The sequence below is a fragment of the Chiloscyllium punctatum genome, chromosome 49, assembly GCF_047496795.1.
Source record: "Chiloscyllium punctatum isolate Juve2018m chromosome 49, sChiPun1.3, whole genome shotgun sequence".
In the NCBI taxonomy this organism is placed as follows: domain Eukaryota; kingdom Metazoa; phylum Chordata; class Chondrichthyes; order Orectolobiformes; family Hemiscylliidae; genus Chiloscyllium; species Chiloscyllium punctatum.
In genome coordinates this window covers 54316609-54343369 of record NC_092787.1, presented here as the reverse complement: position 1 = coordinate 54343369, position 26761 = coordinate 54316609, and the positions used below count along the sequence as shown (strand labels likewise).

General features: G+C 41.3%; 1 protein-coding gene across 4 annotated transcripts in view; it reads right to left on the bottom strand.

Annotated features, from left to right (window-relative positions):
- LOC140469697 (astrotactin-2-like) overlaps positions 1–26761 on the bottom strand; it is a 1585258-nt gene that overhangs the window by 855927 nt on the left and 702570 nt on the right. For 3 of the 4 annotated variants that reach the window (XM_072566454.1, XM_072566452.1, XM_072566455.1), the window contains 2 exons: positions 16163–16256; positions 10193–10267 (listed from right to left, as the gene is read on the bottom strand). In XM_072566454.1, coding sequence (XP_072422555.1) covers positions 10193–10267; positions 16163–16256 — 169 coding nt within the window. The remainder of the gene's footprint in view (positions 1–10192; positions 10268–16162; positions 16257–26761) is intronic. The other variant, XM_072566453.1, reaches the window with a different exon arrangement.

Sequence of the window (26761 nt, the reverse complement as noted above, 5' to 3'; positions counted from 1 at the left end):
TCTTGCTCTTGCATCCCACTGCAAAAATGTGTAAAAGTCAAATTGCCATGGTCTCATCTGACAATAGGGATGCTCTCTCATTAGAGATCATTGATGGTGACTTAACCTGAGGGTCACCACATCTCAAGTTAAGTGGAGGTTGAGAAGGAGAGCCCTTCATGGTAACCTCAGCCGGAATTGAACCTGCTGTTGGTGTTACTCTGCATCACAAACTGACTGTCCAGCCAACCGAACAAACTGACCTCCCATAATTGTGAAAGGATACACAGTAATCTTACATTTGTGCCTTTCCCTTTCAGATACCTATGAACTGTAGACCAAAACTGCAAGAGGTGGAACAAGGTGAATTTTCACTCTTTCTCACACTCAGACATCAACTCTGATATTGACTGTTTTGGATTCAGTTCTGGATCTTACTTAGATACCTCCTGCGGCAACTTATGGCCTTTTGCCACCAAAGAGTGACTATAGTCTGACACTGATAGGCTCCTGCACAACAAAACACATTGACAGGCTTTAAAATCTTGACAGCAGTTTCAATGAGCGTAGAGGTGTTTGACACAGGCCATTGTGCAGAGTTTGAAATCCATCTTTTCCAGGATCAAAGTATTGGCCAGCCCACCTAGTCTCAGTTTCCACCACAATACAAGCACAAGCCACCAAGTCTCAGGAAACTGCCATGATAATGATCCTGCATGACCAGCTCGCTGCCAGTGTCCTTGATATACTCTGGCAGGTGAGCCTCCTCTAAAGCTCTTACTGAAATGGTAGTCTAGTCCAGTCACCACCAGAAGTGTGCACACATACTGAAGCTCACACACTTTGCCATCCCTGAACTGGAAAACCATGGGTCAATGAGGCAAATGTCATGGATGTGTTGTCAGGTTAAACCTTCAATAACTTCCCAAGTGCTTCCCAAACATGGAACTATTTACAGGTAAATAGACGCACTTTAGACATAACAAGGTATTGTGAACTATGAGGAAAGCTCGATTTTAATTGGCATTGTTGGTGCATGGAAGAATATTGACCACGACACCACAAAAATTCTTCTGGAATAGAATCGTAAGATGTTCAACATTCAGCTGAGCCGCCAGTATAAAATAAACAATGGGCCTTGGCTTGATATACCATCAACAATGCAACACCCCCTCTTCATGCTCCAATGTATTAATCCAGCATTTGTGTTCCAACATCTAGGTCAATTTTTCTCGTGACAGAGTCTACATTGAAACATTTCAAAGAAAGACACTTGATCAATTGAAATATATTTTTTAAAAATCTCCTTTAGGTTCCAGGGATGGGACACTTCAGTTATGAGGAGAGATTAAGATAGAAAGGTTAAGAGGAGATCTGATAGAGTTTTCAAAACCATGAACAGGCTTGATAAGTAGATAGGGTGAAACTGCTCCAGCTCCACAAAAGGAATAAGAATGAGAGTGCATAAATTTAAAGTGACCTGTAAAAGAAGCAAGCGGGTAAAACATAGAATCCCTACAGGGTGGAAACAGACAATTCAGCCAACCACCCCAATTCACCCCCTCCCACCCTATCCCTGTAACCCTTTTATTTCCCAATGGCTAATCCACCTAACCTGCATATCTCTGGACACTACAGACAATTTAGCATGACCAAACCACCTAAACTATATATCATCAAGCTGTAGGAAGAAACCAAAGCACCCAGAGGAAACCCATGCAAACACAGGGAGAACATGAAAACTCCACACAGACAATCGCCCAAGACTGGAATTAGAACATAGAACATAGAACATAGAACATAGAACAATACAGCGCAGTACAGGCCCTTCGGCCCTCGATGTTGCGCCGATCAAAGCCCACCTAACCTACACTAACCCACTATCCTCCATATACCTATCCAATGCCCGCTTAAATACCCATAAAGAGGGAGAGTCCACTACTGCTACTGGCAGGGCATTCCATGATCTTACGACTCGCTGAGTGAAGAACCTACCCCTAACATCAGTCCTATATCTACCCCCCCTTAATTTAAAGCTATGCCCCCTTGTAATAGCTGACTCCATACGCGGAAAAAGGTTCTCACTGTCAACCCTATCTAACCCCCTAATCATCTTGTACACCTCTATCAAATCACCCCTAAACCTTCTTTTCTCCAAAGAAAACAACCCCAAGTGCCTCAGCCTTTCCTCATAGGATCTTCCTACCATACCAGGCAACATCCTGGTAAACTTCCTCTGCACCCGTTCCAGTGCCTCCACATCCTTCCTATAGTATGGCGACCAAAACTGCACACAATATTCCAGAAGCGGCCGCACCAGAGTCTTATACAACTGCAGCATGACCTCAGGACTCCGGAACTCAATTCCTCTACCAATAAAAGCCAGTACGCCATATGCCTTCTTCACTGCACTATTTACCTGGGTGGCAACTTTCAGAGATCTGTGTACATGGACACCAAGATCCCTCTGCTCTTCCACACTACCAAGTAGTCTACCATTAGCCCAGTAATCCATCTTTTTATTACTCTTACCAAAGTGAATCACTTCACACTTAGCTACATTGAACTCCATTTGCCACCTTTCTGCCCAGCTCTGCAGCTTCTCTATATCCCGCTGTAACCTGCCATATCCTTCCTCACTGTCTACAACTCCTCCGACTTTCGTATCATCCGCAAACTTGCTCACCCAACCTTCTAACCCTTCCTCCAGGTCATTTATAAAAATGACAAACAGCAATGGTCCCAAAACAGATCCTTGCGGAACACCACTAGTGACGGCACTCCAAGATGAATCTTTGCCATCAACTACTACCCTCTGTCTTCTTCCAGAGAGCCAATTCCTAATCCAAACCTCCAACTCACCCTCAATGCCATATCTCTGTATTTTCTGCAGTAGCCTACCATGGGGGACCTTATCAAACGCCTTACTAAAATCCATATATACCACATCTACCGCTTTCCCCTCATCTACCTCCTTCGTCACCTTCTCAAAGAATTCAATAAGGTTTGTGAGGCACGACCTGCCCTTCACAAAACCATGCTGACTATCCTTGATCACATCATTCTTAACCAGATGTGCATAAATCCTATCCCTTATAATTCTCTCTAAGACTTTGCCCACAACAGAAGTGAGACTCACTGGCCTATAGTTACTAGGATTATCCCTACTCCCCTTCTTGAACAAGGGAACCACGTTTGCTAGCCTCCAGTCCTCTGGCACTACTCCTGTAGACAAAGAGGACACAAAAATCAAGGCCAATGGCTCTGCAATCTCCTCCCTTGCTTCCCAGAGAATCCTAGGATAAATGCAATCAGGCCCAGGGGACTTATCTATTTTCACCCTTGCCAGAATTTCCAACACCTCTTCTCTACATATCTCAAAGCCATCCATTCTACTTATTCGTGCCTCAGTATTCATATCGACAACAATGTCCTGTTCCTGAGTGAATACTGACGAAAAGTATTCATTCAGCGCCTCCCCAATCTCTTCAGCCTCCACACGCAACTTCCCATTACTATCCTTGATTGGACCTATTCCTTCCCTAGTCATTCTTTTATTCCTAACATACCTATAGAAAGCCTTAGGGTTTTCCCTAATCCTACCAACTAAGGACCTTTCATGTCCCCTCCTTGCTGCTCTTAGCTCTCTCTTCAGGTCCTTCCGGGCTACCTTATAACTCTCAATCGCCCCTATTGAACCTTCACGCCTCATCTTTACAAAGGCCGCCCTCTTCCATTTAACAAGGGATTCCAACTCCTTATTAAACCACGGCTCCTTCACACGACCCTTTCCTCCCTGCCTGATAGGTACGTACTTATCAAGGACACTCAATAGTTGCTCCTTGAACAAGTTCCACATATCAATTACGCTCTTGCCTTGGAATCTACTTTTCCAATCCACACATCCTAAGTCATGCCTCAACGCATCATAATTTCCCTGCCCCCAGCTGATCCCAGGTCACTGAAGCTGTGAGGTACCAGCGCTAATCACTCAGCCACCATGCCACCTCTGAAAAAAACAAAGCTTTTTCAATCAGCAAGTAGTTACAGTATGGACGTGTGGTGAAGGCAGGTTCAGCTGAAGCAGTCAAGAGGGCATTGGACACTTATTTGGGTAAAAAAGAATGTGCAATTGTATGAGGAAAAAGAAGGAGATTGGCATTGGGTAATAATGCTCATTTGAAGGACAGGTGCAGGGATGATGGACCAAATCGGGCAATTCTACAGCAATTCTGAGATTCAATGAAAAGCCTGAATTCTATTTGCATAAATTCAATCTTATCAATGACTGGTCAGAATAGAAGAAGAAACAGAGTCAAGAAAATTGATGAAGACTTAGAGTGACTTCATATGTCATTCCTCTTTGAAATACGTCAATCTAATTTCATTTGATCTTTGAAGACTTTAATCACAAAGCATAAGCACTGGCAGACAGTAAATGACATTCAAAGGTTTCTCTTTTCAATTCAGAAACACATCAAATAAATGTTGAACTTCTTTTGAAGTACCACATTACTTCATGTACAAATTTTAACAACACTTGGAAAGACAACATCCAGCTTTCAAAAACTTAAGTTTCCAGAACAGTAATTTCCTTTCATGTGAATACTAGTCAGAATTTTTGGGGAACAGTCTGAAGAATTTTCCGTTTGCACAATCTAATCAGATTTATTAACTCCTTTTTTTAAAACTTGCAACTGTCCAGTGTTGGAATATGTGCTACCGCGTAAAAAGTGTGTAAATATGACATTCACACCCAATTCTGATCAAGTATTCCCAACCTTTTAAGGGCAACTCAGTGTGGCCAATAAAGGTTTGTTTTTCTAGCGATGCCCATATCCTAAGAATTATTAATGAAAATAGAACTGGAGAAGTGTTAAATTTATCATAGTTGTGGGTATGTTCACCGAGCTGGGAAGTTGATTTGCAGATGTTTTGTCCCCTGTCTAGGTGACATCTTCAGTGTTTTGGAGCCTCCTGCAAAGCATTGCTGTACTGTGTCTCCTGGGATTTATTTGTTTCTATTCCTGCTGCTCCGGTTGCGGGTTCCAGTTGGCCGTTGTAGTGGTAGGGTCTAAGTCAATGTGCTTGTTCATACAGTTTGTGGATGAGTGCCATGCTTCTACAAATTCTCTGGCTGTCCTCTGTTTAGCTTGTCCTATGATTGTTGTGTTATCCCAGTCGGATTTGTGGTCCTTGCCATCTGTGTGTCCTCAAGACAGCTGATTGTGGCGTTTAGTGGCTGCAGAGGTCTTCTTCTTCTCTTCATTGGTCGGAAATGCTGCAGTGTGTTGTAACCCTTTTAAACAGGGCCCTAATGAAATCCTATGCCTCTACAGAATCTTCACCATGAACGGATATCCCCGCAACTTGATCCGCAGATGCCTAACAGACAACAATGCGATGAGAACATGCCAAAACCTAACTCACTAGCCATGCTACCTTATATAAAAAACGTTTCAGAACTAACTGCCAGTCTTCTTCGCCCACTGGGATTCATGACAGCTCATAAACCACAGGCACACTCAGACAGCAACTCACTAGGACAAAACACCCTACACCCATCATGTACGGGACAAACGTGATTTCCAGGATTCCATGCAAAGAGTGCACAAAACACTTCTCGGACAAACAGGCAGACAACTAGCAATCCACATCCATGACCACCAACTCACCACTAAATGCCATGACCAGCTGTCCCTAGTAGTCATACAAACAGATGACAAGGATCACAAATTTGACTGGGACAGCACAATGATCAGAGGACAAGCTAAACAGAGGACAGTCAGAGCATTTCTAGAAGCATGGCATTCATCCACAGACTCCATCAACAAACACATTGACGTGAAACCAATGTACCAGCCAATAGGCGGCACAGTGGCTCAGTGGTTAGCACTGCTGCCCCACAGCACCATGGACCTGGGTTTGATTCCAGCCTCAGGCAACTCTCTGTGTGGAGTTTGCATATTCTCCCCATGTCTGTGTGGGTTTCCTCTGGGTGCTCGGTTTCCTCCAATGGTCTAAAGCTGTGCAGGTTGGGTGAACTGGCCATGCTAAATTGTCCACAGCGTTCAGGGACGTATACGTTAGGTGCATTAGAGTCGAAAGTGTGGTGCTGGAAAAGCACAGCAAGTCAGGCAGCGTCCAAGGAGCAGGAAAATTGACATTTTGGGCAAAAGCCCTTCATCAGGAATGCAGGTTAGGTGCATTAGTCAGAGGAAATGTAGGGTAATGGGTCTGGGTGGGATACTCTTCGAAGGGGCGTTGTGAACTTGTTGGGCCGAAGGGCCTGTTTCCACACTGTAGGAATTCTAATTCTACTACAATGAGCAACCAGGAGCAGCAGGAATGGACCCAAATAAATTCCAGAAGACACAGCACAGCACCATTTCACAGGAAGCTCCGAAGCACTTAAGATGTCAGATAGACAGGGGACGAAATCTCTGCAAATCAACTTCCCAGCTCGGCGAACATACCCACAATGACAACAACCAGCACCCGAGCTACAAATGTTCATGCAAACCTTGTGAAATGTGTCCCCCAGCTCCAGCTAATTACAGTAATGCTGGGCTGTAGCTGCGAGTCCAGAGGTACAGAAAGTAATACCTTTCTCCCCAACACTCTCCAGTTCATATGAACACCTGCAATGTCTCCACAAAATTCACCATCTCAGTTCTGTAGCACTCAAACAATTCTCCAAAAGACTGTCAATGTGCAATTTCTGCCTAGTTTTTCACACAAATTTGAAAAATGAAGCTTTTAGAAATAATTATGTGATTTAAAAATGTTATTTATTGGTAATACAAATCAAAAAATAAAATAGCCTCAACTGATCTAAAACTTTATCTATTTATATCATGTGGACCTTAAAATGACAAGACATGGCAGGCAATACATTATACCAGTTAAATAATGAGTTTTGTGCTAAAATACCACTGTGTGTACAATGTACTGTGCCCTCTGTCTAACTGTGACTAGCAGTATAGGGGATCCACTATGTTATTAGCAGTGAACTAAACAATTACTAAGTATAAACATGGGATATGGTCAATAACAAGTGTTTTGCAGACGTTTAACTTCACAAGTGTCTAATCACACTGAGGAGTCAAGCTGGATTTCAACTCTTGTCACTAAAACAGCTGGAACAGGTGAAAACATTTGAATGCTAACCACAGTGTAACCTCAGCTTTCCTTTTTCGTCTGGCGCAGATGTGTCATTGTTGAAGAGTTATCTGCTTCATTGTGAAGGATCATACAGCTGCATTTACTACTCTCTGGACTGCATGGGGTGAACACCATCTGCTTCTCCTTGTGTCATAATTTGTTTCATTAATTGGTATGCAAGTGAAAAGCTGGTGAGTGGGTTATAGAGAGAGAGAAAAATAGACAGCGCTTTTTGAGTCATTGATGTAAAAGTGAAATCCGTATTCAATCGTCTGTGAGAGGAGTGACCAATACTCAAAATTTACATTTAAGTAGCTGGAAGCCTACAAAACAGCATTATTAATGTTGACCAAATACAGACTACAAATTGGCTACAGTTCATTAGATAGAACTCTTGTAGCACAGTTTTACAATCTTACTGTTGAATTAAAAACATGTGTTCAACCTGCTCCAAAGGTACATCAGAACACATTGAACCACCATCTGCCATTCTGAAGACTTTGCTTACCAAATCAATTCGCCTCAAGATATACAAACTGTCATTAGACTGTCTACTGTGAGCAAAATCAAAGGAAATTCATTAAGATGCTTTTATTGATTTAAAATATGTACAATACTTGTCTTTAGAGGGATCTTGTTGTCTAATTGTTGTCTCTCTGAGTGAGGAGGCCTGGGTTCAAGTCCCACATGCGGCAGAGGTATGTCATAATATTTCTGAACAGGTTGATTAGAAAACAAATCCATCAGATTAATCTGAAATTGCATTTATATCATCATTTGTAAATTTTTAAACTGAAAGGTTAAATTTACTCAGCAGGTCTGGCAGCATCTGTGGAGAGAAGGCAGTGTTAATGTTTCGGGTCGAGTAATCATTCCACAGAATTGGTTCTGAGAAAGGTTACCTGACCCAAAACATTAACACTCTGATTTCTCTCCACAGATGCTGCCAGACCTTTTCCAGCGATTTCTGCTTTTGTTTCTGATTCACAGCACCCACAGTTCTTTCAGTTTTTATTTAGGTTAAATATACTTCTTCCCACATAAAATTTCCTTTCTGAAACAAAGGGAAGGTTGGACTGCCACATTCCTGAAAAGTCTAAAACCACAGAGACTAAAGGAGCGAGGTAGAAGGTAACTGACAGCAACATCTCAATTCGATGGCATTTCCTCTCTCCAGATGATTGATTATTTTCCCACTCCAGGCCTTCAGACTGTCATTATGCACATGCAAGGAACCCACAGCTTTAGAGCTGCAATCTGTACAGCAGTCAAAGGCAACATACAGCATCAGCAGGCACACTTTATTCTCTATGTCATATTCTCAGGCTGAATTTAGTACTGGTCTTCTGATGAAACAAACTGGTTGACTGGGCTCTGGAGTGATGGGAAGACCTGTGCATGACTGAGCACATGTTTCAGATGGCCCCTTTGTTGCTGAGAGAAAACAAATTAAAGCAGCCTAGCTAACCTCTGTCTGCATACAGAACCCTATTCTATTTAACATCTGTCATATTTTAGACATGACACATCTAAACAATCAGAAGCCTTTAACAGAGGAATTTGGTTCATATTTGTTTCGCACCATCTGCCATTCTGAAGACTTTGCTTACCAAAATCAATTTGTCTCAAGACATACAAACTGTCATTAGACTGTCTACTTGGAGCAAAATCATAGGACATTCATTAAGATGTTTTTAAAAATAATAGGCACTGTCTGATCAGGGTCTAAGCAATGTGGACTCGGGTGAGATTGGATGAGAAATCCAGTCAGACACATTTTGTTGTAGAGAGCATCTGGCTCAATTTTTGATGTATTTTGCAATGGTGTGATGAGTTTCTCACCAGGCAGAATGGCCAACTCGGGGGGATTATTGCTTATTAAATACTTTGTTGACAGCCCAACTCACTTCATTAATATTCACTCCCTATCTTACCAGATTTAGCAAGTGACCTAGATGTTGACGAAACTCGAAACAGAAACCAGAGTAGATACTTAGCACATTTATCTCATTGCTTGCTTTGAACGACCTCCACGTTGGGTATGTGTAAATTGCATCTCCACAGACACCAGGCATAAGCACACCCTCACCTGTCATGTGCCAACCTTTCATAACCATCTTGGCACTTCCACAATATATTTACAGGTCATTTAGCAAGCAGGGAACCACAAAGCAAGGCACTCCAGCAAGGAGAATTGCAAGGCTGCAGCATGCAATCTTTCTGCAAATGACAGGCAACCAGCTCAAATATCAAAATGTTTCTGGGTCATGTACAGCAGACGTAAAAGGTAAAATAAAGATTCTCCTATTCTGCTCCAGCAATACATTTTAATCATAGACTCTGACAAGCACTGTGTTACTGCAGAAGCATAACACTTTCCACTACAATTCTCCACATATTTTCCGAAAGTATGACTTTAAGGTGGCACAGTGGCTCAGTGGTGAGTACTGTTGTCTCACAGCACGAAGGATCTGGGTTCAATTACAGCCGCAGGCAACTGTTTGTGTGGAGTTTGCACAATCTCCCAGTGTCTACATGGGTTTCCTCCCAGTTCCTCCCACAATCCAAAGATGTGAGGTTAAGGTGGATTGGCTATGCTAAATTGCCAGGCTCAATGGATTAGTCATGTTGTGTGTCCGGGTGCAATGCTCTTCAGAGGGTCAGTGTGGACTAGATAGGCCGAATAGCCTACTTCCACTGCAGGGATTTTATCAGCAGTGTCGAGTTATAACAAATTTTATGCATAAGTAACAAAACTCAGGATATACATAAAATGCGGATATATCTAAAATTTCCTTGAATTCTATCCCAAAATGAAAAAAAAACAATTTCTTATACATATCTACTGATCCCGTGAAACAAGGAATTGCATTTAAATTGAATCTAAGATATGTTAAAGTGGTGTACTTTGATTTAGGTGAGCGATACAATAAGAGATTTGACAAGAATCGATTATCTAGAACCAATTAAACAGAAAACCTTTCTGAACTAATTTGTTTTGCAAAAAGAAGGAAAAAAAGTTAATGAAGCAAGTTCACTTTTCTTTTACCTGAATATTTTTTCTGGTGCCTGATCCCCTGTCACAAGGTCATAACCTCTTTCCAATGTTGTATATGGCCATGGTCTGCAAAAAAAAAATCAGTAACAATTACACACATGATAGGATATTACTCAATACCAAGACAGAATTGATTATTGCAAATATAATCACCGGACTAAGCATTGTACATTATCAAGCATTCAGATATTGGCACACTACTGAGTCATAAGGGAGAGTTCCTGCTGAATTATTCTTCTTGACAGGAAATTTGTCAGGGAGTCAGTCTGACTGAAAGGTTTGGCTTCTAATTGATAAAACAGCCTGCATCTGCTTAAGTTATTTTGAAGCATCTGATCCTGAGGTGAGTAGGGATGTGGTTTCTAGAAAACTGAGGGAAGGGACAACGTGCAGTTGTGGGCTGGCCTTGGGGTTGAGGGGAATCATTCTCCTCCTGACCAACAAGCAGTGCTGTCAAAACACTTCATGCTGAACCTCCCTTGAGCTGCTTATGTTCCTGAAGCCTGGCACAACTAGCGCTCCCCAATTATACTTGTCAAATGTAAGGATCCCAATTTCATAATAAGTAGACATTCATCTTCAAAAGCAGGCTCATTGTCTGTCTCCAGCCCATCTCAATCAAACAGGGAAGTTAGTGTGTTGGAGGAAGGTTGAGATTGGGTTTGAGGCTTAAACATTTTTATATCTCACCCAATTCATCTACTTCTGACAGTCAAAATTAACCTGTCCTTTCAAATACTGTCAGCAACATGTCGCCAACATGAAACCAGATATCTGCTTTTGCATAGGAAACAATTATCATGGGAGCAAGTACAAGACTAAAAATCTTGCACTCCATTAAGCTTGCATTCGAAAGTTGGAATCAGTTCCTGTCAATTGGTGACTTGAAGATTCAATAGAAAACAACAGAATATATGATGGCAGAATGTACAGGACCATATTACTCCCTTTTTAATCTGATGTCAATGTATTCTTGCATTACATTAGGCTGCTTAATAATTAGCAGAAACCGTGGTTGATTTTTGTTTTTTTTTTCTCCTCCACGGTTGTTGGTTTGATTGTCAGCAAAAATGGCAAGAAACAGAATGCAAACCCGTGACCTTCAACTCTGCAGAGCATGTGGGAATTTTAATAAAGTGCTTCATCAAGTAAACCTTGCAGTAAACTGATCCATGCCAAGCAATGGTATTTCCTGATCCTTAACAAATGTTTTGAAACACATTAAATGTCTCTTTCATACGTCATCACATTCCACTCAAAAGAAAACAGTGCACAAGGTGATCCCTCCACTTTGAATAAGAATACACAATGGGTCATGTCATTTCCACTTTCAGACTTTGACAGAAAAAAATTGCAAGTTCCATTTGGACCATATTTTATGAAGTAATGTGTTGAAAATACAATAAAACTGGGGGAAAAAAATGAAGACTAGAGTGGCACAGTGCCTCATTGGTTAGCACTGCTGCCTCACAGCACCAGCGACCTGGGTTCAATTCCAGCCTTGGGTGACTGACTGTGTGGAGTTTATGCATTTTACCCGTGTCTGTGTGGGTTTCCTTTTGGTGCTCCGATTTCCTCCCACAGTCCAAAGATGTGCAGGTTAGGTGAATTGGGTGTGCTAAATTGCCCATAGTGTTCAGGGATGTGTAGGTTAGGTGAATTGGCTGTGCTAAATTGCCCATAGTGTTCAGGGATGTGTAGGTTAGGTGAATTGGCTGTGCTAAATTGCCCATAGTGTTCAGGGATGTGTAGGTTAGGTGAATTGGCTGTGCTAAATTGCCCATAGTGTTCAGGGATGTGTAGGTTAGGTGAATTGTCCATGCTAAAGTGTCATAGTGTTGAGAGATGCGTAGGCGAGGTGCATTTGTCAGGGGAAATGTAGAGTAGGGGAATGGATCTGAGTGGGATACTCTATGGAAGGTCAGTTTTGACTTGTTGGGAGAAATGGCCTGTTTCCACACTGTAGGGATTCTATGAAGATAACATTTATGCTTTATCATGGGAGCAAGTACAAGACTAAAAATCTTGGACTCCATTGGCTTGCATTCTGTAGTTGGAATCAGGTCCTGTCAATTGGTGACTTGAGGATTCAAGAGAAAACAACAGAAAAGTACAATCTCTTTTATTAAGAGTCAGGAACAAGGCACAGTAGCTTTTCCATCCATTTAGTGATGGGATTCATAAAGAGGCACTGACATTCAATCCAGAAAATTCCACACTTAAAGCAGCTATCAAGTGCTGATTGGTCCTCCGGAGAGAACAAAAAGATGCAGACCAAAGAATCATATTAGAAGTCTATTTCAAAGAAAAACATTTCTATCTTGGTGGGCAGAAAGTGCTCAAATTAAAGGATCTGCTGGAAAAGTAAAGATTGAGATGCAAGGAGATAGAATGGGCTGTTGTTGTTATGTCATACGCACGTGAGTTATTGAGTCCCAAACCCATGTCTCAACCCAGCTAACATCCACCCAATCTGACCAGAATCCAATGGAATGGTGGATCTCACAAATAAAGATTTTCCTATTTTGCTCTAGAAATGCATTTTATTCATAGACTTTGACAAGCAAAGGTATAACATTTTCCACTGCAGATCTCGGTAAGAAAATGGATAACATTTTACAAAAATGATACCAGAACCCGAGTGCTCTTTGTGAGTTTGTCACTTCTTCCAGAGGATTAGATAGGGTGGACAGTGAGAGCCTTTTGCTTTGGATGGTGATGGCGAGCATGAGGGGACATAGCTTTAAATTGAGGGGTGATAGAAATAGGACAGATGTCAATAGTAGTTTCTTTACTCAGAGTAGTAAGGGCATGGAATGCCCTATCTGCAACATAGTGAACTTAGCAACATTAAGGGCATTTAAATGGTCATTGAGCAAACATGATAATGGAATAGCGTAGGTTAGATGGGCTTTATATTGCTTTCACAGGTCGGCACAACATCAAGGGGTGAAGGGCCTGTACTGCACTGTAATATTCTATGTTCTATGAATATATTACCAGTCTCATGGCATGACTTGACATAGATTCTGATAATGTAAAGATTTTTAAAGGACTCTTCGGCAGCCAAATTCACTTTAAACGTATCAGAAACTATTGTTCCAAGAAAGCACAACCACAACTCACTCACATGCTGCATATTAGACTTACATTATGGCTGGGCATGGGTTGTTTATCCTAGTTTCTTCCTTATCAGCATAGTGAAATCAGAATGACTATCAACAAGGACAGAACAGGTTGAGGTTCTTTGCTCAAAAAAAAGAACAGGTAGCCATCGAAATGAAGAGGTTTGTTTGGTGGAAGTATCCTCTTCATGTTTAGATTACTTACAGTGTGGAAACAGGCCCTTCGGCCCAACAAGTCCACATCGACCCTCAGAACAGCAACACATCCAGACCCATTCCCCTACCTTTACCCAACACTACGGGCAATTTAGCATGGCCAAATAACCTAACCTGCACATTTTTGGACTGTGGGAGGAAACCAGAGCACCCAGAGGAAATCCACACAGACACGGGGAGACTGTGCAAACTCCACACAGACAGATGCCTGAGGCAGGAATTGAACTCAGGTTTCTAGCGCTGTGAGGCAGTAGTGCTAACCACTGTGCCACCGTGCTGCCCATGGTTTAATCAGTGAGAAAATCCATAATCAGAGCTATTAAACATATCAGTAGAAAAAGATAAGGCTGAAGCATTCTTCAGCTGAAGTGCTGAGTGGATGATCCATTTTGGCTTTCAACTGTGGTCCCCAGAATCGCAGAGACCAGTCTTCAGCCAATTCAATTCACCTCACACAATATCAAGAAGCAGTTGGAGGCACTGGATACTGCAAGATCTGTGGGCTATGACACCATTCTAGCAATAGTACTGATGTGTTTGCTCCAAATCATGCTGCTCCCCCACCAAGCCATTCCAGTACAGTCACAACACTGGCACCTACCTGACAATGTGGAAAATTGCCCAGGTATGTTCCTGCACTGAAAAAGATACTACCCCATCAGTCTACTCTCGATCATCAGTAAAGTAATGGAAGGTGACATCAACAGTGCTATCAAGCAGCACCTGCTCAGTAATAACCTGCTCAGTGACGCCTAGTTTGGGTTCCATCAGGGCCACTCAGCTCCTGACCTCACTACAACCTTGATTCAAGCACAGACAAAAGGGCTGAATTCCAGAGGTGAGGTGAGAGTGACAGCCATTGCCATCAAAATCTGTATTCAATCGATTGAGGCATCAAGGAGCCCAAGGAAAACTGAAATCAATGGGTATCAGGGAGCAAACTTTCCAGTGATTGGAGTCATACCTGGTACATAGGAAAATGGTTGTGGTTTTGGGAGATCAGTCATTTTAGCTCCAAAACATCTCTGCAGGAGTTTCTCAGGGTAACGTCCTGGGCTCAGCCATCTCTAGCTACTTCATCAATGGCGCTCCTACCATCACGAGATCAGAAGAGGGGATGTTTGCCAATGGTTCACAATGGTCAGCACCACTCACACCTCTTCAGTAGTAAAGCTATCCATGTTCAAATATAACAAGATCTGAACAAAATCCAGGCTTGGGCTGACAGGTGGCAACTAACATTAACACCAGACAAATGCCAGCAATGGCCATCTGCAATAACAGACAATCCAACCACCTTACTTCGACACTCAAAGGTGTTACTATCACTGACTCCCCTGCTATCAACAGCCTGGGGGTTAGCATGGATCAGAAACTCAATTGGATTTGCCTCATAAACACAGTGTCTTCAACAGCAGGTCAGAGGCTAGGAATATTGTGACAAGTAGCTCATCTCCTGGCTCACCAAAGCCTGTCCACCATCTACAAGGCACAAGTCAGGAGTGTGATGGAATACTACCCACTTGCCTAGATGTGTGCAGTTCCAACAACACTCAAGAAAGTTGACACCATCTTGGACAAAGCAGTCCACTTGTATGACACCACATCCACAAACATCCAATCCCTCCACCACCAATGCCCAGGAGCAGCAGTGTGCATTATCTACAAGATGCACTGCAGAAATTGAACAAAAATCCCTTAGACTGCACCTTCCAAACTCATGTCCATTTCCATTAAGACGTGGAAGGGAACAAATACATGAGCACATCACCCCCCCTGCATTTCCCCTCCACGCCACTCACCATGCAGACTTGGAAATATATCACTATTCATTCACTGTCACTTGGTCAAAATCCTGGAAGTCCCCCTCTAAGTAAGTTGGATTAACTTACAGCATATGGACTGCTGTGGTTCAAAAAGGCAGGTCACCACCACCTTCTCAAGTTGATTTTAACCACCTTCTCAAGGACAACTACGGTCAGGCAATAAATGCCAATCCAGTCAACGATACCCACATCCCACGAATGAATATTATTGCTGTTAAATCTAATAATAAATGCAGGAGAAATGAGAAACTTCTTCCTTTTAAACTGGTTCAGATGAATAGCACAGATGTGTTCAATATGAAGCTGAAGTTCATGAAGAAGCAAGAAACAGAAAGACATCAAGAAATATTGAGGCATGTTTACACAGGCCATCAACATCAACATCGGCCTCTCCTGGATGATCTATTTCTGTGCTGTAAAATTCTACATAATTTGTATGTGATTTCTATGCCAAAGAAGGCTTTAGGGACCTGGCAGCTGACTTCCAATTGACAGGAGAGTAATGCAGGATAAGTAAATGGTCCAGGTGTACCAAACAACATCATAAATAACAGCATCAGTTAGCTAACTACTGAGTCTGTTCCTCATGTATCACTCTCTACAAACCTGTGTTTGTACTGGTTACAGGTATATGAGGAGCAGACTAAATATTTTGCTAACCGTTGCTGTTGTTTATGATGCAAGGAATTACCTGGCAAAATTCCACTTAAAAAATGCACACATTGTAATGAACTGGACATGCTTCCCTTGTATACCATGTAACATACAATAGATACATGTTGTTTTTCATTTACCGAACTAACCCTTCATTTTGTCCCCAGTCACTTCTCACGCAAAGATGTTTGTGAATGGGATCTGGAGAGTAACCATCATGACAGCCACATTCACCTGAAGAAAAAGACAAAAAGGAAAGATTTAAAAAACGTTCAGGTGCGAACACCTGCAGGAAAGTTCGATGTTAGCGATCACTGCTCATGCCCTTCATATTGAAACGTCCCAATCATGAAAAAACAATTTTAGTCAATCTCTACAAGTCAGTTCTAACTTTGATTTACATTAAGGTTCAACATCACTATGTATTTACTGTATCACCTCTTTAATTAATTTGTGTATCTGCATTTTTTAAAATTCTTGCCATACCAATGCAGTTCTGTTTTTCAACTGTTTCCAATTACCAAAGGAACACTTTTCCCATTTCAATTCAATCCCCAGCCATTAACCCATTCATGACGAGACTGAATATTCAAGGACCTACTTACAGCAGGATACAAATAGAGTCATTTGTGAGCTTTAATTGTTATAAATGCTAACTCTCCAACACTTTCCAGATAATGAAACATGCCAGTATTTCCCGCAGGCATAGAGTAAAGTGATGGATCACAGCACCCAGAATGTAAGCCAGCAATTTTACCCAGTGATTAAGACAGTCTTAGATTCTAAGCAGGCCTCAAATTAGAATCTGGTTTCTGACTGAACACTGGTACTATGTGAAACTCAGTTAGACTCTGAAGTGTGAAATGAACCTGCAGGTGAACAATGCCAGAATACAGCTGACTGCCTTGAAAATGAACTGTAACCCTGAGAATAGCACAGTCCCATCACACCAGTGTGACATTTATACACCTGAACTCTCTCTCAATTGGTATCTTACAGTGATACTGCCAATTAGTGTTGAATTCATAGACAGGCTGCACCTTGGGATCTCCTCTACCGAGAACTGAATGGAGGCTGGCAGAGCTCATTTCTCTTGCGGCCATTAACAAGTAACAGATGGAAGCCATCATCTTTTTCTGTCGAAACTGGATTCAAACAGAAGTGCGTAATGGAAAAATGCATGCTTTTAAAAATAGAGGATAAAGCATTTCATTACTCAAACCTTCACACATTAAGGCATAACAGAGTTTCAGGTTTTGTAACAAAATCAAACTCACTAATTTGCAGCCTACATATCATCAGAAAGACAACGTGTTCTTACCTGTTTCAAGAACATCAAATTCCTACCTCCCAGATTCAGAAAAGTGCAGTAATATTGGATTTACGGTGACTTCAGACCGTAAAAATATTCACACCTTAAACCTGATCGAATACTAAAGATTAAAAGTTTCCATCTCCATCCTAGAAACCTCGACACATTGATTTATGACCTGTCATTTGGTACAAATATTACAATTCATAACAGAAAGAACAAAGCACACATGGGATATGTCTAAAAGAAATAGAACAATGTATTTGAGCTTTAAGAGAACTAGAATAGAATATTATTGATATCTATACATTTAGCAAGGCTCTAGAGCCAATATTAAACATTCCACTGAGCGAAAGAAAAGTGAACAGGAGCCTTCAATGCCATTTATGCTGATAGCATTTCCATACAATGATTAATTTGATCATATTACAGACCTTTAAGTTACCAATTTATCACTGCCAATTGAATTTCAGCAATGTGAACACTATATTCATGTCAGGTACGCTACAAGTATGAAGACAGTGAACCTTTCCATCCTTGTATTTCATGATATTCCTTTTTTATGAATCACAGACTGTTGCAAGAAAGGAACTTGGCCTTGTTTAGTCTTAGAGAGATTACAATCTAGTAAATACTGAATTTGTAAAATAATTACATTGATCATAAGTAACTGGTAATGACTGGACCTATTCTGAACACCCAAGACAACGTGTTCAATCTACTTAGAGGATAAACTACCTGGATGCACAAAACTGATATCACACAACCTTCCAGCATTTTTATCCACTGGCAACATTATCATTACTGTATTGGGAGCAAAACATATTCAAGGTGGTACAATGGTTCAAAGCACGAGGGATGTGTGAGTTCAATGGCAGCCTCAGGCGAATGTATGCGTGTAGGTGGCACATTCCCCCTGTGCCTGTTTGGGTTTCTCCAGGTGCTCTGGTTTCCTCTGGTTTCCAATAAGGTGCAGATCAGGGGAACTGGGTGTGCTAAATTGACCAAAGTGTCCAGGGATGTGTATGTTAGGTGAATTGGGTGTGCTAAATTGCCCATAGTGTCCAGGGATGTGTAGGTTAGGTGAATTGGGCATGCTAAATTGCCCAGAGTTTCCAGGGTCACGCAGTTTAGGTGAATTGGGTGTGCTACCTTGCTGATAGTGTCCAGGGATGTGTAGGTTAGATGAATTGGGTGTGCTAAATTGCCCATAGTGTCCAGGGATGTGTAGGTAAGGTGAATTGGGTGTGCTATGTTGCCCATAGTGTCCAGGGATGTGTAGGTGAGATGAATTGTGTGTGTTAAATTGCCCATAGTGTCCAGGGATATGTAGGTTAGGAGAACTGTGTGTGCTAAATTGCCCATAGTGTCCAGGGACGTGTAGGTTAGGAGAACTGTGTGTGCTAAATTGCCCATAGTGTCCAGGCACATGCAGGTTAGGTGGATTGGGTGTTCTAAATTGCCCATAGTCCAGCGACGTGCAGGTTAAGTGAATTGTGTGTGCTAAATTGCCCATAGTGTCCAGAGATATGTAGGTTAGAAGAATTGGGTGTGCTAAATTGCCCATGATGTCCAGATTAGGTGTATTGGGTGTGCTAAATTGCCCATAGTGTCCAGGGATGTGCAAGTTAGGTGTATTGGGTGTGCGAAATTGCCCATAGTGTCCAGGGATGTGCAAGTTAGGTGTATTGGGTGTGCTAAATTGCCCATAGTGTCCAGGGATGCGTAGGTTAGGTGAATTTTGTGTGCTAAATTGCCCATAGTTTCCAGGGATGTGTAGGTTAGGTGAATTGGGTGTGCTAAATTGTCCATAGTGTCCAGGGATGCGTAGGTTAGGTGAATTTTGTGTGCTAAATTGTCCATAGTGTCCAGGGATGTGCAGGTTAGGTGGATTGAGTGTGCTAAATTGCCCATAGTGTCCAGGGATGCGTAGGTTAGGTGAATTTTGTGTGCTAAATTGTCCATAGTGTCTAGGGATGTGCAGGTTAGGTGGATTGAGTGTGCTACAATTGCCCATAGTGTCCAGGGATGTGTAGGTTAGATGATCTGGATGTGCTAAATTGCCCATAGTGTCTAGTCACGTGCAGGTTAGGTGGACTGGGTGTTCTAAATTGCCCATAGTCCAGCGATGTGCAGGTTTGGTGAATTGGGTGTGCTAAGTTGCCCATAAAGTCCAGGGACGTGCAGATGAGGTGAATTGGGTGTGTTAAATTTCCCATGATGTCCAGGGATGTGCATATTAGGTGAATTGGATGTGCTAAATTGCCCATAGTGTCCAGCGATGCGTAGGTTAGGTGAATTGTGTGTGCTAGATTGCCAATAGTGTCCTGGGATATGCAGGTTAGGTGAATTGGGTGTGCTAAATTGCCCATTGTTTCCAGGGACGCGCAGTTTAGTTGAATTGGGTCTGCTAAATTGCCAATAGTGTCCAGGGATGTGCAAGTTAGGTGAATTGGGTGTGCTATATTGCCCATAGTGTCCTGGGATATGCAGGTTAGGTGAATTGGGTGTGCTAAATTGCCCATTGTTTCCAGGGACGCGCAGTTTAGTTGAATTGGGTCTGCTAAATTGCCAATAGTGTCCAGGGATGTGCAAGTTAGGTGAATTGGGTGTGCTATATTGCCCATAGTGTCCAAGGATGTGTATGTGAGGTGAATTGGGTTTGCTAAATTGCCCATAGTGTCCAGGGATTTGTAGGTTAGGTGAATTGGGTGTGCTAAATTGCCCATAGTGTCCAGGGATTGTCAGTCAGGTGAATTGGGTGTGCTAAATTGCCTACAGTGTCCAGTGGTGTGTCAGTTAGGTGAATTAGCAATGTGAAATGCAAGTTATAATGTAGGGGTGATAAATCTTGGGTGGGATATTCTTTGGACAGTCAGTGTGGACCTGTTGGGCTGAATGGTCTGTTTCCATACTGTAGTGATTCTATAATTCTCAGTCCCACATTGGTTTAAACTCAGAATAAATGGGAACCAACCTGTGCACAAATCAAGTGACCAGCAGTTCCAGATTTGCCTGACTGCCTCTTCTACTCTCTCTCATCTTTGCGTTGACCTACAGCAAACAGTTAGGCAAAAGTTCCTCATACAGGTCTCATCATAACTTACAAATGAAACCCAACTTGCATAAAGATTTTGGACACATCTTTAGTCATTTTTAGGAGTTAGAAGAAAGCTTTGCCGTTACAGATTTTTTCACAATCTCAAGACAACCCAAAGCACAGTCAGTGAAGTATTTTTGAAATATAGTCACCATTGTGAGGTAGGTATGGATAGTAGTTACAGCGAATGGCCAGATAATCTGTTTTACTGTTATTGGCCTTCTCAAAAGGCACCAAGGCAAAAGGAATTCTTGTATTTTGCAAGGGAGATTAATAAAAAGACTGTGTCCACAGATGCAGCCAGACTGAGTTTCTCAAGTACTTTCTATTTTTATTTGAGATCTCTAAAATCCACAGCACTTTGTTTGATTAAAATAGGCCATCTTATTCAGTGCATTTATTAGCTTTGCCTGTCAAAATGAAAGAGTGTGTTCTTGTGGACTTCAGCCATCCTCAGGTTTAAAACTATAACATTGCAGGATGTACAAATTCAAGTCTCGTATATATGCAACCTACAAGAGGCAGTAAATAAGTACCAATAACAACAATTCTAAAGTATTAACACCAGTGATGGCATAACACTTTTATGCTGAATGAAATAAAGCTATAGGCAATAGTTATTTTTAAAAAATAATCTTTTATTGCTTTGGACATGTTTGTCAACAATGTCAACAATGGTTTGTATACCGCACTGCACTTTGGAGAGCACCCAGGAATAAACTTGACACTTCCATGTGAGTGAGTTGGTTGCACAAAAGAACAGTTGAGCAATATTGTTCGATGTGGAGTGACCACAGTGAATGATTTTTGTCAGCGTTACGTAATTACAAGAACAATATTTCGTCTACCTCATGGAATTGTGCTGTCCTCGGTTCTCATGAAGACAAGAGAGTAAAACGGGGGTTTTGAGGTACAGCAATACTGTTCCTACCATCCTGGCCTAAAAAAAAGGTCATAGTTTAAGTCCAACCTCAGGAAATGTCTGCCACTAAGGTGTATTCTGACATGTTTCAAAAAATGATCAACCTAATTAGACACGAGAATAAAAAGTGAATAAAAGGTTGCAAAACTGAATAAAAGTATTAATCACGGTTACTTGTAATTTCTTTTACTTGAGTAAATCACTGAATTTAAATCTGAAAGACAAATAATTGGCTCCAAATTCTTCTACATGTCATGACAAACAACAGCCTTAGACATTGGTTTGAAAAATATTTGGCGTACCTAACAATTGACTGATCAATCTAGAAATAAGTGACCAGATTGTTGAAACAGAATACAAGCCCAGCTCAGATTCTTGGTTAGATCAAATAACAGCAAAGGTAAATGTAGGCTGAAATTTCAGTTTTACTGAATAGACACTTGAATCTGACGCTGTGTGGAAATAGAAAAGCTTGCAGCCAAGATTTCGTTCGTCATACACTGATTTATCATTTTCAATGGAGGAGCACATCATCAACATATTACTATCCAGGATCAAATCATGTGTTTAAATTCTTGATCCCTTCATCAAAGTTGATATAATATTTATAAAACCCTTGTAAGTTTCAAATAGTTTTATGAAAGGATATGGCAAATGAAAATCTGGTTATTGTTTAATTTTACTGTACATGCTTATCAAGGTTCAGTGTCTCAAATAAGATCAGGATGCAAGTTCTCACTTCAGAAAGCCTGAGGTGTGTATGTATCTAGGAGGCTCACTGCAAAGTTTTATTCACAATATTTCAGCTTCTGGGTTATATCACGGTCTCTCATGGCTCACATAAACTTAAAAGCCAGAAAGAACAACCAGGAAAGTAAACATTTCACTTGCTCATGGCTTGAATTATGAACTGCCAAACATTCTTATCAATTATTACATGGTTTATAAAAAGAACATTTGCGTCATACAATTATTTTCCTGGTTTAGTTTTGTTTTCTAGGGAACAATATTGATGTCACTGAACAAACATGCACAGTAAACAAAAACAGAAACAATGGAAGAGATTCAGTTCCCTTCCCCCATGGAGAGTTTGGTTTGGTGGGGCAATTAATCAGGCAGAAGTAGGAACACTGGACAGACTTTTGGCCCTGCTGTTAATTGAGGCCCTTAATTGAGGCCCACTGCCCCACTAATATTAACCCTACAGCCATAAGGGGCTTACCATATGGGAAGTCTAACAACAAATCTGTGTTGTGATGCTTGTGGGTGCCTGATGTTGGGTTTGAAAGGGTGCCTTTCTTGTTCAAGGCATTCAGAACGCAATCAAGGGACCAAGCATCAGGAAAGGCAGGCCTGCCGATACCTGCCTCCTGCCCTTACAGCTAACTCCCCTTTACTCACCTCCCAGCACACCTTTCAGCCCATAACCCCACCCTGTGATCACTCACCATGCCTAGGGGTCAAGTGACGAGACTAGGATGTGGCTGGGTGTCATAGCATCAGCAACCTTTACCTCAGCATTGGCACCCACTGGCCTATGATTGTCTAGCAGCTAATGTACAGAAATTCTGCTCCTGGAATCCTTAATCCAGGGTAAGGCTGCTGCTGTCCACTTAAGTGTCTGAATGGTGGAGTTTCCCTCAAAGTATTCCACTCACTCTCAGCTGATCTCTTTTGATAAATTTATTTTCTTTCAGCTAAACATTTACGAAGATGTTTGAAAGAATCAACCTCTGAATCCGAGCAGAACTTAAAAACTGCAGTGCATTATAAATAATAAGCTTTGGCAATTGCAAGTAGATGTTACTGGTACTGATTATTTCACTAATAGTAGAGAAATCTTACTGTACAAGGTGCTGATGTGACAACATCTCAAATAATGTGAACAGTTTTGGTCCCCTGACTAAAGAAAAAATATTGTTTCATTGGGGCCAGTTCAGAGATGGTTTACTAGGATAATTCCCAGTATGCAGGGTTTGTCTTATATGCAAAGAGTAAATGGGTTGGGACTCTGATCCCTGGAATTTAGGAAAATGAGAGATGATTTCATTGAGAATATAGGGCATATAGGATTCTTAAGGGGTTTGACAGGGAAAAATGCTGAGAAGTTTCCTAAATGAGAGACAGCCTAGGACCAAAGGACATAATCTTAGAATGAAGGGGTGGCAGTTTTAGATTGAGATGAAGAGGAATTTCTTCTCTCAGAAGACTGTGAGCTTTTGCCACAGAGAGCTTTGGGGGTGAGCCCTTGTACATGTTAAAGGCTGAGAGAGTGTGTCTTCATCAGTCATCATTGTCATTGTCTTGACAATCACCTGATGAAGGAGCATCGCTCCCAAAGATAGTGTGCTTCCAATTAAACCTGTTGGACTATAACCTGGTGTGTGATTTTTAACTTTGTACACCCCAGTCCAACACCGGCATCTCCAATTCATCAGTTGGGGAATCAAGGATTAAGGGGAAAGGGCAGGAAAGTGAACATGAGGAATGACAGATCAGCCATGAACCTATTGAATGGTGGAGCAGCCTCGAGGGGCCAAACAGCCGACTCCTGTTCCTATTTCTTACAGTCTTCAAATCACAAAGCTTTTCTCCAAGCACTGTTCACTGCATTTGTGAAATAGGTTCTGACATAAATGTAACAGAGTGACCTTTGTAATCACATGGAGACTACAACAGCTAGAGAAATGAAATTCCCACAGCAAAAGACACAAGTTTGCACAAGAAATGATGCACTTTGGGTCAGTTATATTATCACACAACAATGTTCAATGCTTCTGTAGTCCATCATTCTTCCACATTATTATTTTTTCTGTTTTTGAATGGCAAATGCCTCTAGAACAGAGGAAAAGAAACGAGGGAGACTAATATTTAGCAGCAATTTAAACTCTTATGAAATCTTTTTCCCACAACCAATTCAGTAAAATCTGTGCTTTCGTTATCAATGCTTTGTAAAGCTTTGCTACTCACTTACTGAGATTGAATTATTAATCGATTTATCTGACGTTTCAACATGATGAGATTTACAATCTATTTTGAATTATGAGGTTCATGGAGGCCTCCTTCCTTGTTTAATCCTATGCTTGTTGTGGATTGGTTGTACCCTCAGGCTATATAACCGATTGTAACCCTTAAATGGGGAAAAATACCATGGTTCATGTGGACTATGACTAATTACTTATTATCTTAATTTTGCTTTTAAATGATAACTACGGACAAAAAGGACAGTTTTGTCTTTTAGAAATAAAAGGAATGGATGCTTGTTAACTGGTCAATCTACATAGACCAACTTGTATGCTTTATTCCACATAGGATCTCATGCAAGAAGATGACAGTATGTCAATAAATGGTTTTAATTTCTTTGTGGGCAGCGTACAAACAAAATAGCTGCTGCAGAACATGTGTGTTGATTCTTTGCTTCAAACACAATGGAGTATAAAAGGAGGGAGGTTTTGTTAAAATGACACAAGTTAGATCATAGTTGGAATACAGTGAACTGCTTTGGGCCCCTCATTTGAGGAACGATATACTGACATTGAAGGCAATCCAGAGAAGGTTCACTGTGCTGATACCAAGTACGGAGGGATTATCTTATGAGGCAAGGGTGAGCAGGTTTGGTCCAAACTCATTGGACTACAGAAGAATGAGAGGCAAATTTACTGAAACATAGAAGATTTCTTTCAAGGTTTGACTAGATAGATGCAGAAAGGTTGTTTCCCCTTGTGGGGCAGTCTAGGACCAGAGGATTTAATCTCAGAACGAGGGGCTGCACATTTCAGACAAAGATTAGGAGTAGTTTGCACATTCTCCCCATGTCTGTGTGGGTTTCCTCTGGGTGCTTCGGTGTCCTCCTACAGTCCAAAGATGTGCACGTTAGATGAATTGACCATGCTAAATTGCCAATAGTGTTCAGGGATGCATAGTTTAGGTGCATTAGTCAGGGTAAATGTAGAGTAATAGGACTGGGGAATGGATCGAGGTGGGTTACTCTTTGGAGGGTCTGTTTCCACACTCAAGTGATTCTATGATTCTACGAATTCTTCCTCTAGGACAGTAGTAGAATCTGTGAAATTATTTACAGCAGAAGGCTGCTGAGGTTGGGTCATTAAGAATACTCACAGCTGAGCTAGACAGATTTTTAATCAGTCAAGGATCAGAATTTTGGGGAAATGGCAAGAAAGTGGAGTTGAGGATTATCAGATCAATCATGATGTCACTGATGGTGGATCAGACTCAGTGGGTTGAATAGCTTACATACGCTTCTAGTTCTTATGGTTATGTAAATTTTGATACATCTTTTAAGACTCTAACTCAGGGGTTTGGGTGGTGCAGTGGCTCAGTGATTAGCACTGCCTGCCTCATAGCATGATCTCTCCACTCTGCAGGCATCCTGTCTCTCTTCCTGATGAAGGGCTTTTGCCCGAAACGTCAATTTTCCCACTCCTCGGATGCTGCCTGACCTGCTGTGCTTTTCCAGCACCACTCTAATCTAGACTCTGATTTCCAGCATCTGCAGTCCTTATTTTTACCTTTTTCATAGCATGAGGGGCCTGGGTTCAATTCTAACCTTGGGTGACTGTCTGACTGGCCTGCTTCCACACTGTAGGGACTCTTAAGAGTTGATTTTTACACATGGATAATTGTTTTGTCGAAGGATTGACAAACATACATGATTTGGGTCAAAAAAGATCATTGTCTTGAAATAAAGTTTTTTTTTAAAAAGCATTACAAATCCTTATAAATTCACATCAACAACCTGTTCTTCATTTAAAACACTCCCAGAATGTGACTGAAGCAAAGATCGATCTTTACTCATTCCTGGTTGCCTATGAGAAGGTGGTGTTGAGATGCACTCCAGATTGATGCAGTCTATTTGGGGTAGATACACCCATGTTGCCATTGGGAAACAAATTACAGGACTTTACTCTGCAACACTGAAGGTACAGCAATATATATCCAAGTCATGATGGTATGTGGACTGGCAGAGAATTTTCAGAAGGCAGAATTTGCCATGTATCTGCTGTTGTTATCCTTCTAGATGGTTGTACTCATGAGTTTGGGAGGTACTGTATAAGGAGCCTTGATGAAGTTTATACCATTGCAAGCTGCATACATTTCATCCAACAAAATCCATTATATGTCATAATGAATTATCCCACATTGAGCCCTATCAAAATCACGAGCATATTTTAATAACTAAATAATTAATCTTTGTTATATAACATCATTGTATGAATATTCCTTATCATCATCACCAGTAGTACATAGTACTGGAATAAAATTTCATTATGTTGTTGGCCTCAGTACCATCATTTGATATCTCACATTTCAGATTGAATTTTTGACAATTTTCTAAGCACATTCATTCCATTGACTCATTGGCATAATGTTGCTCATGAGGGTGC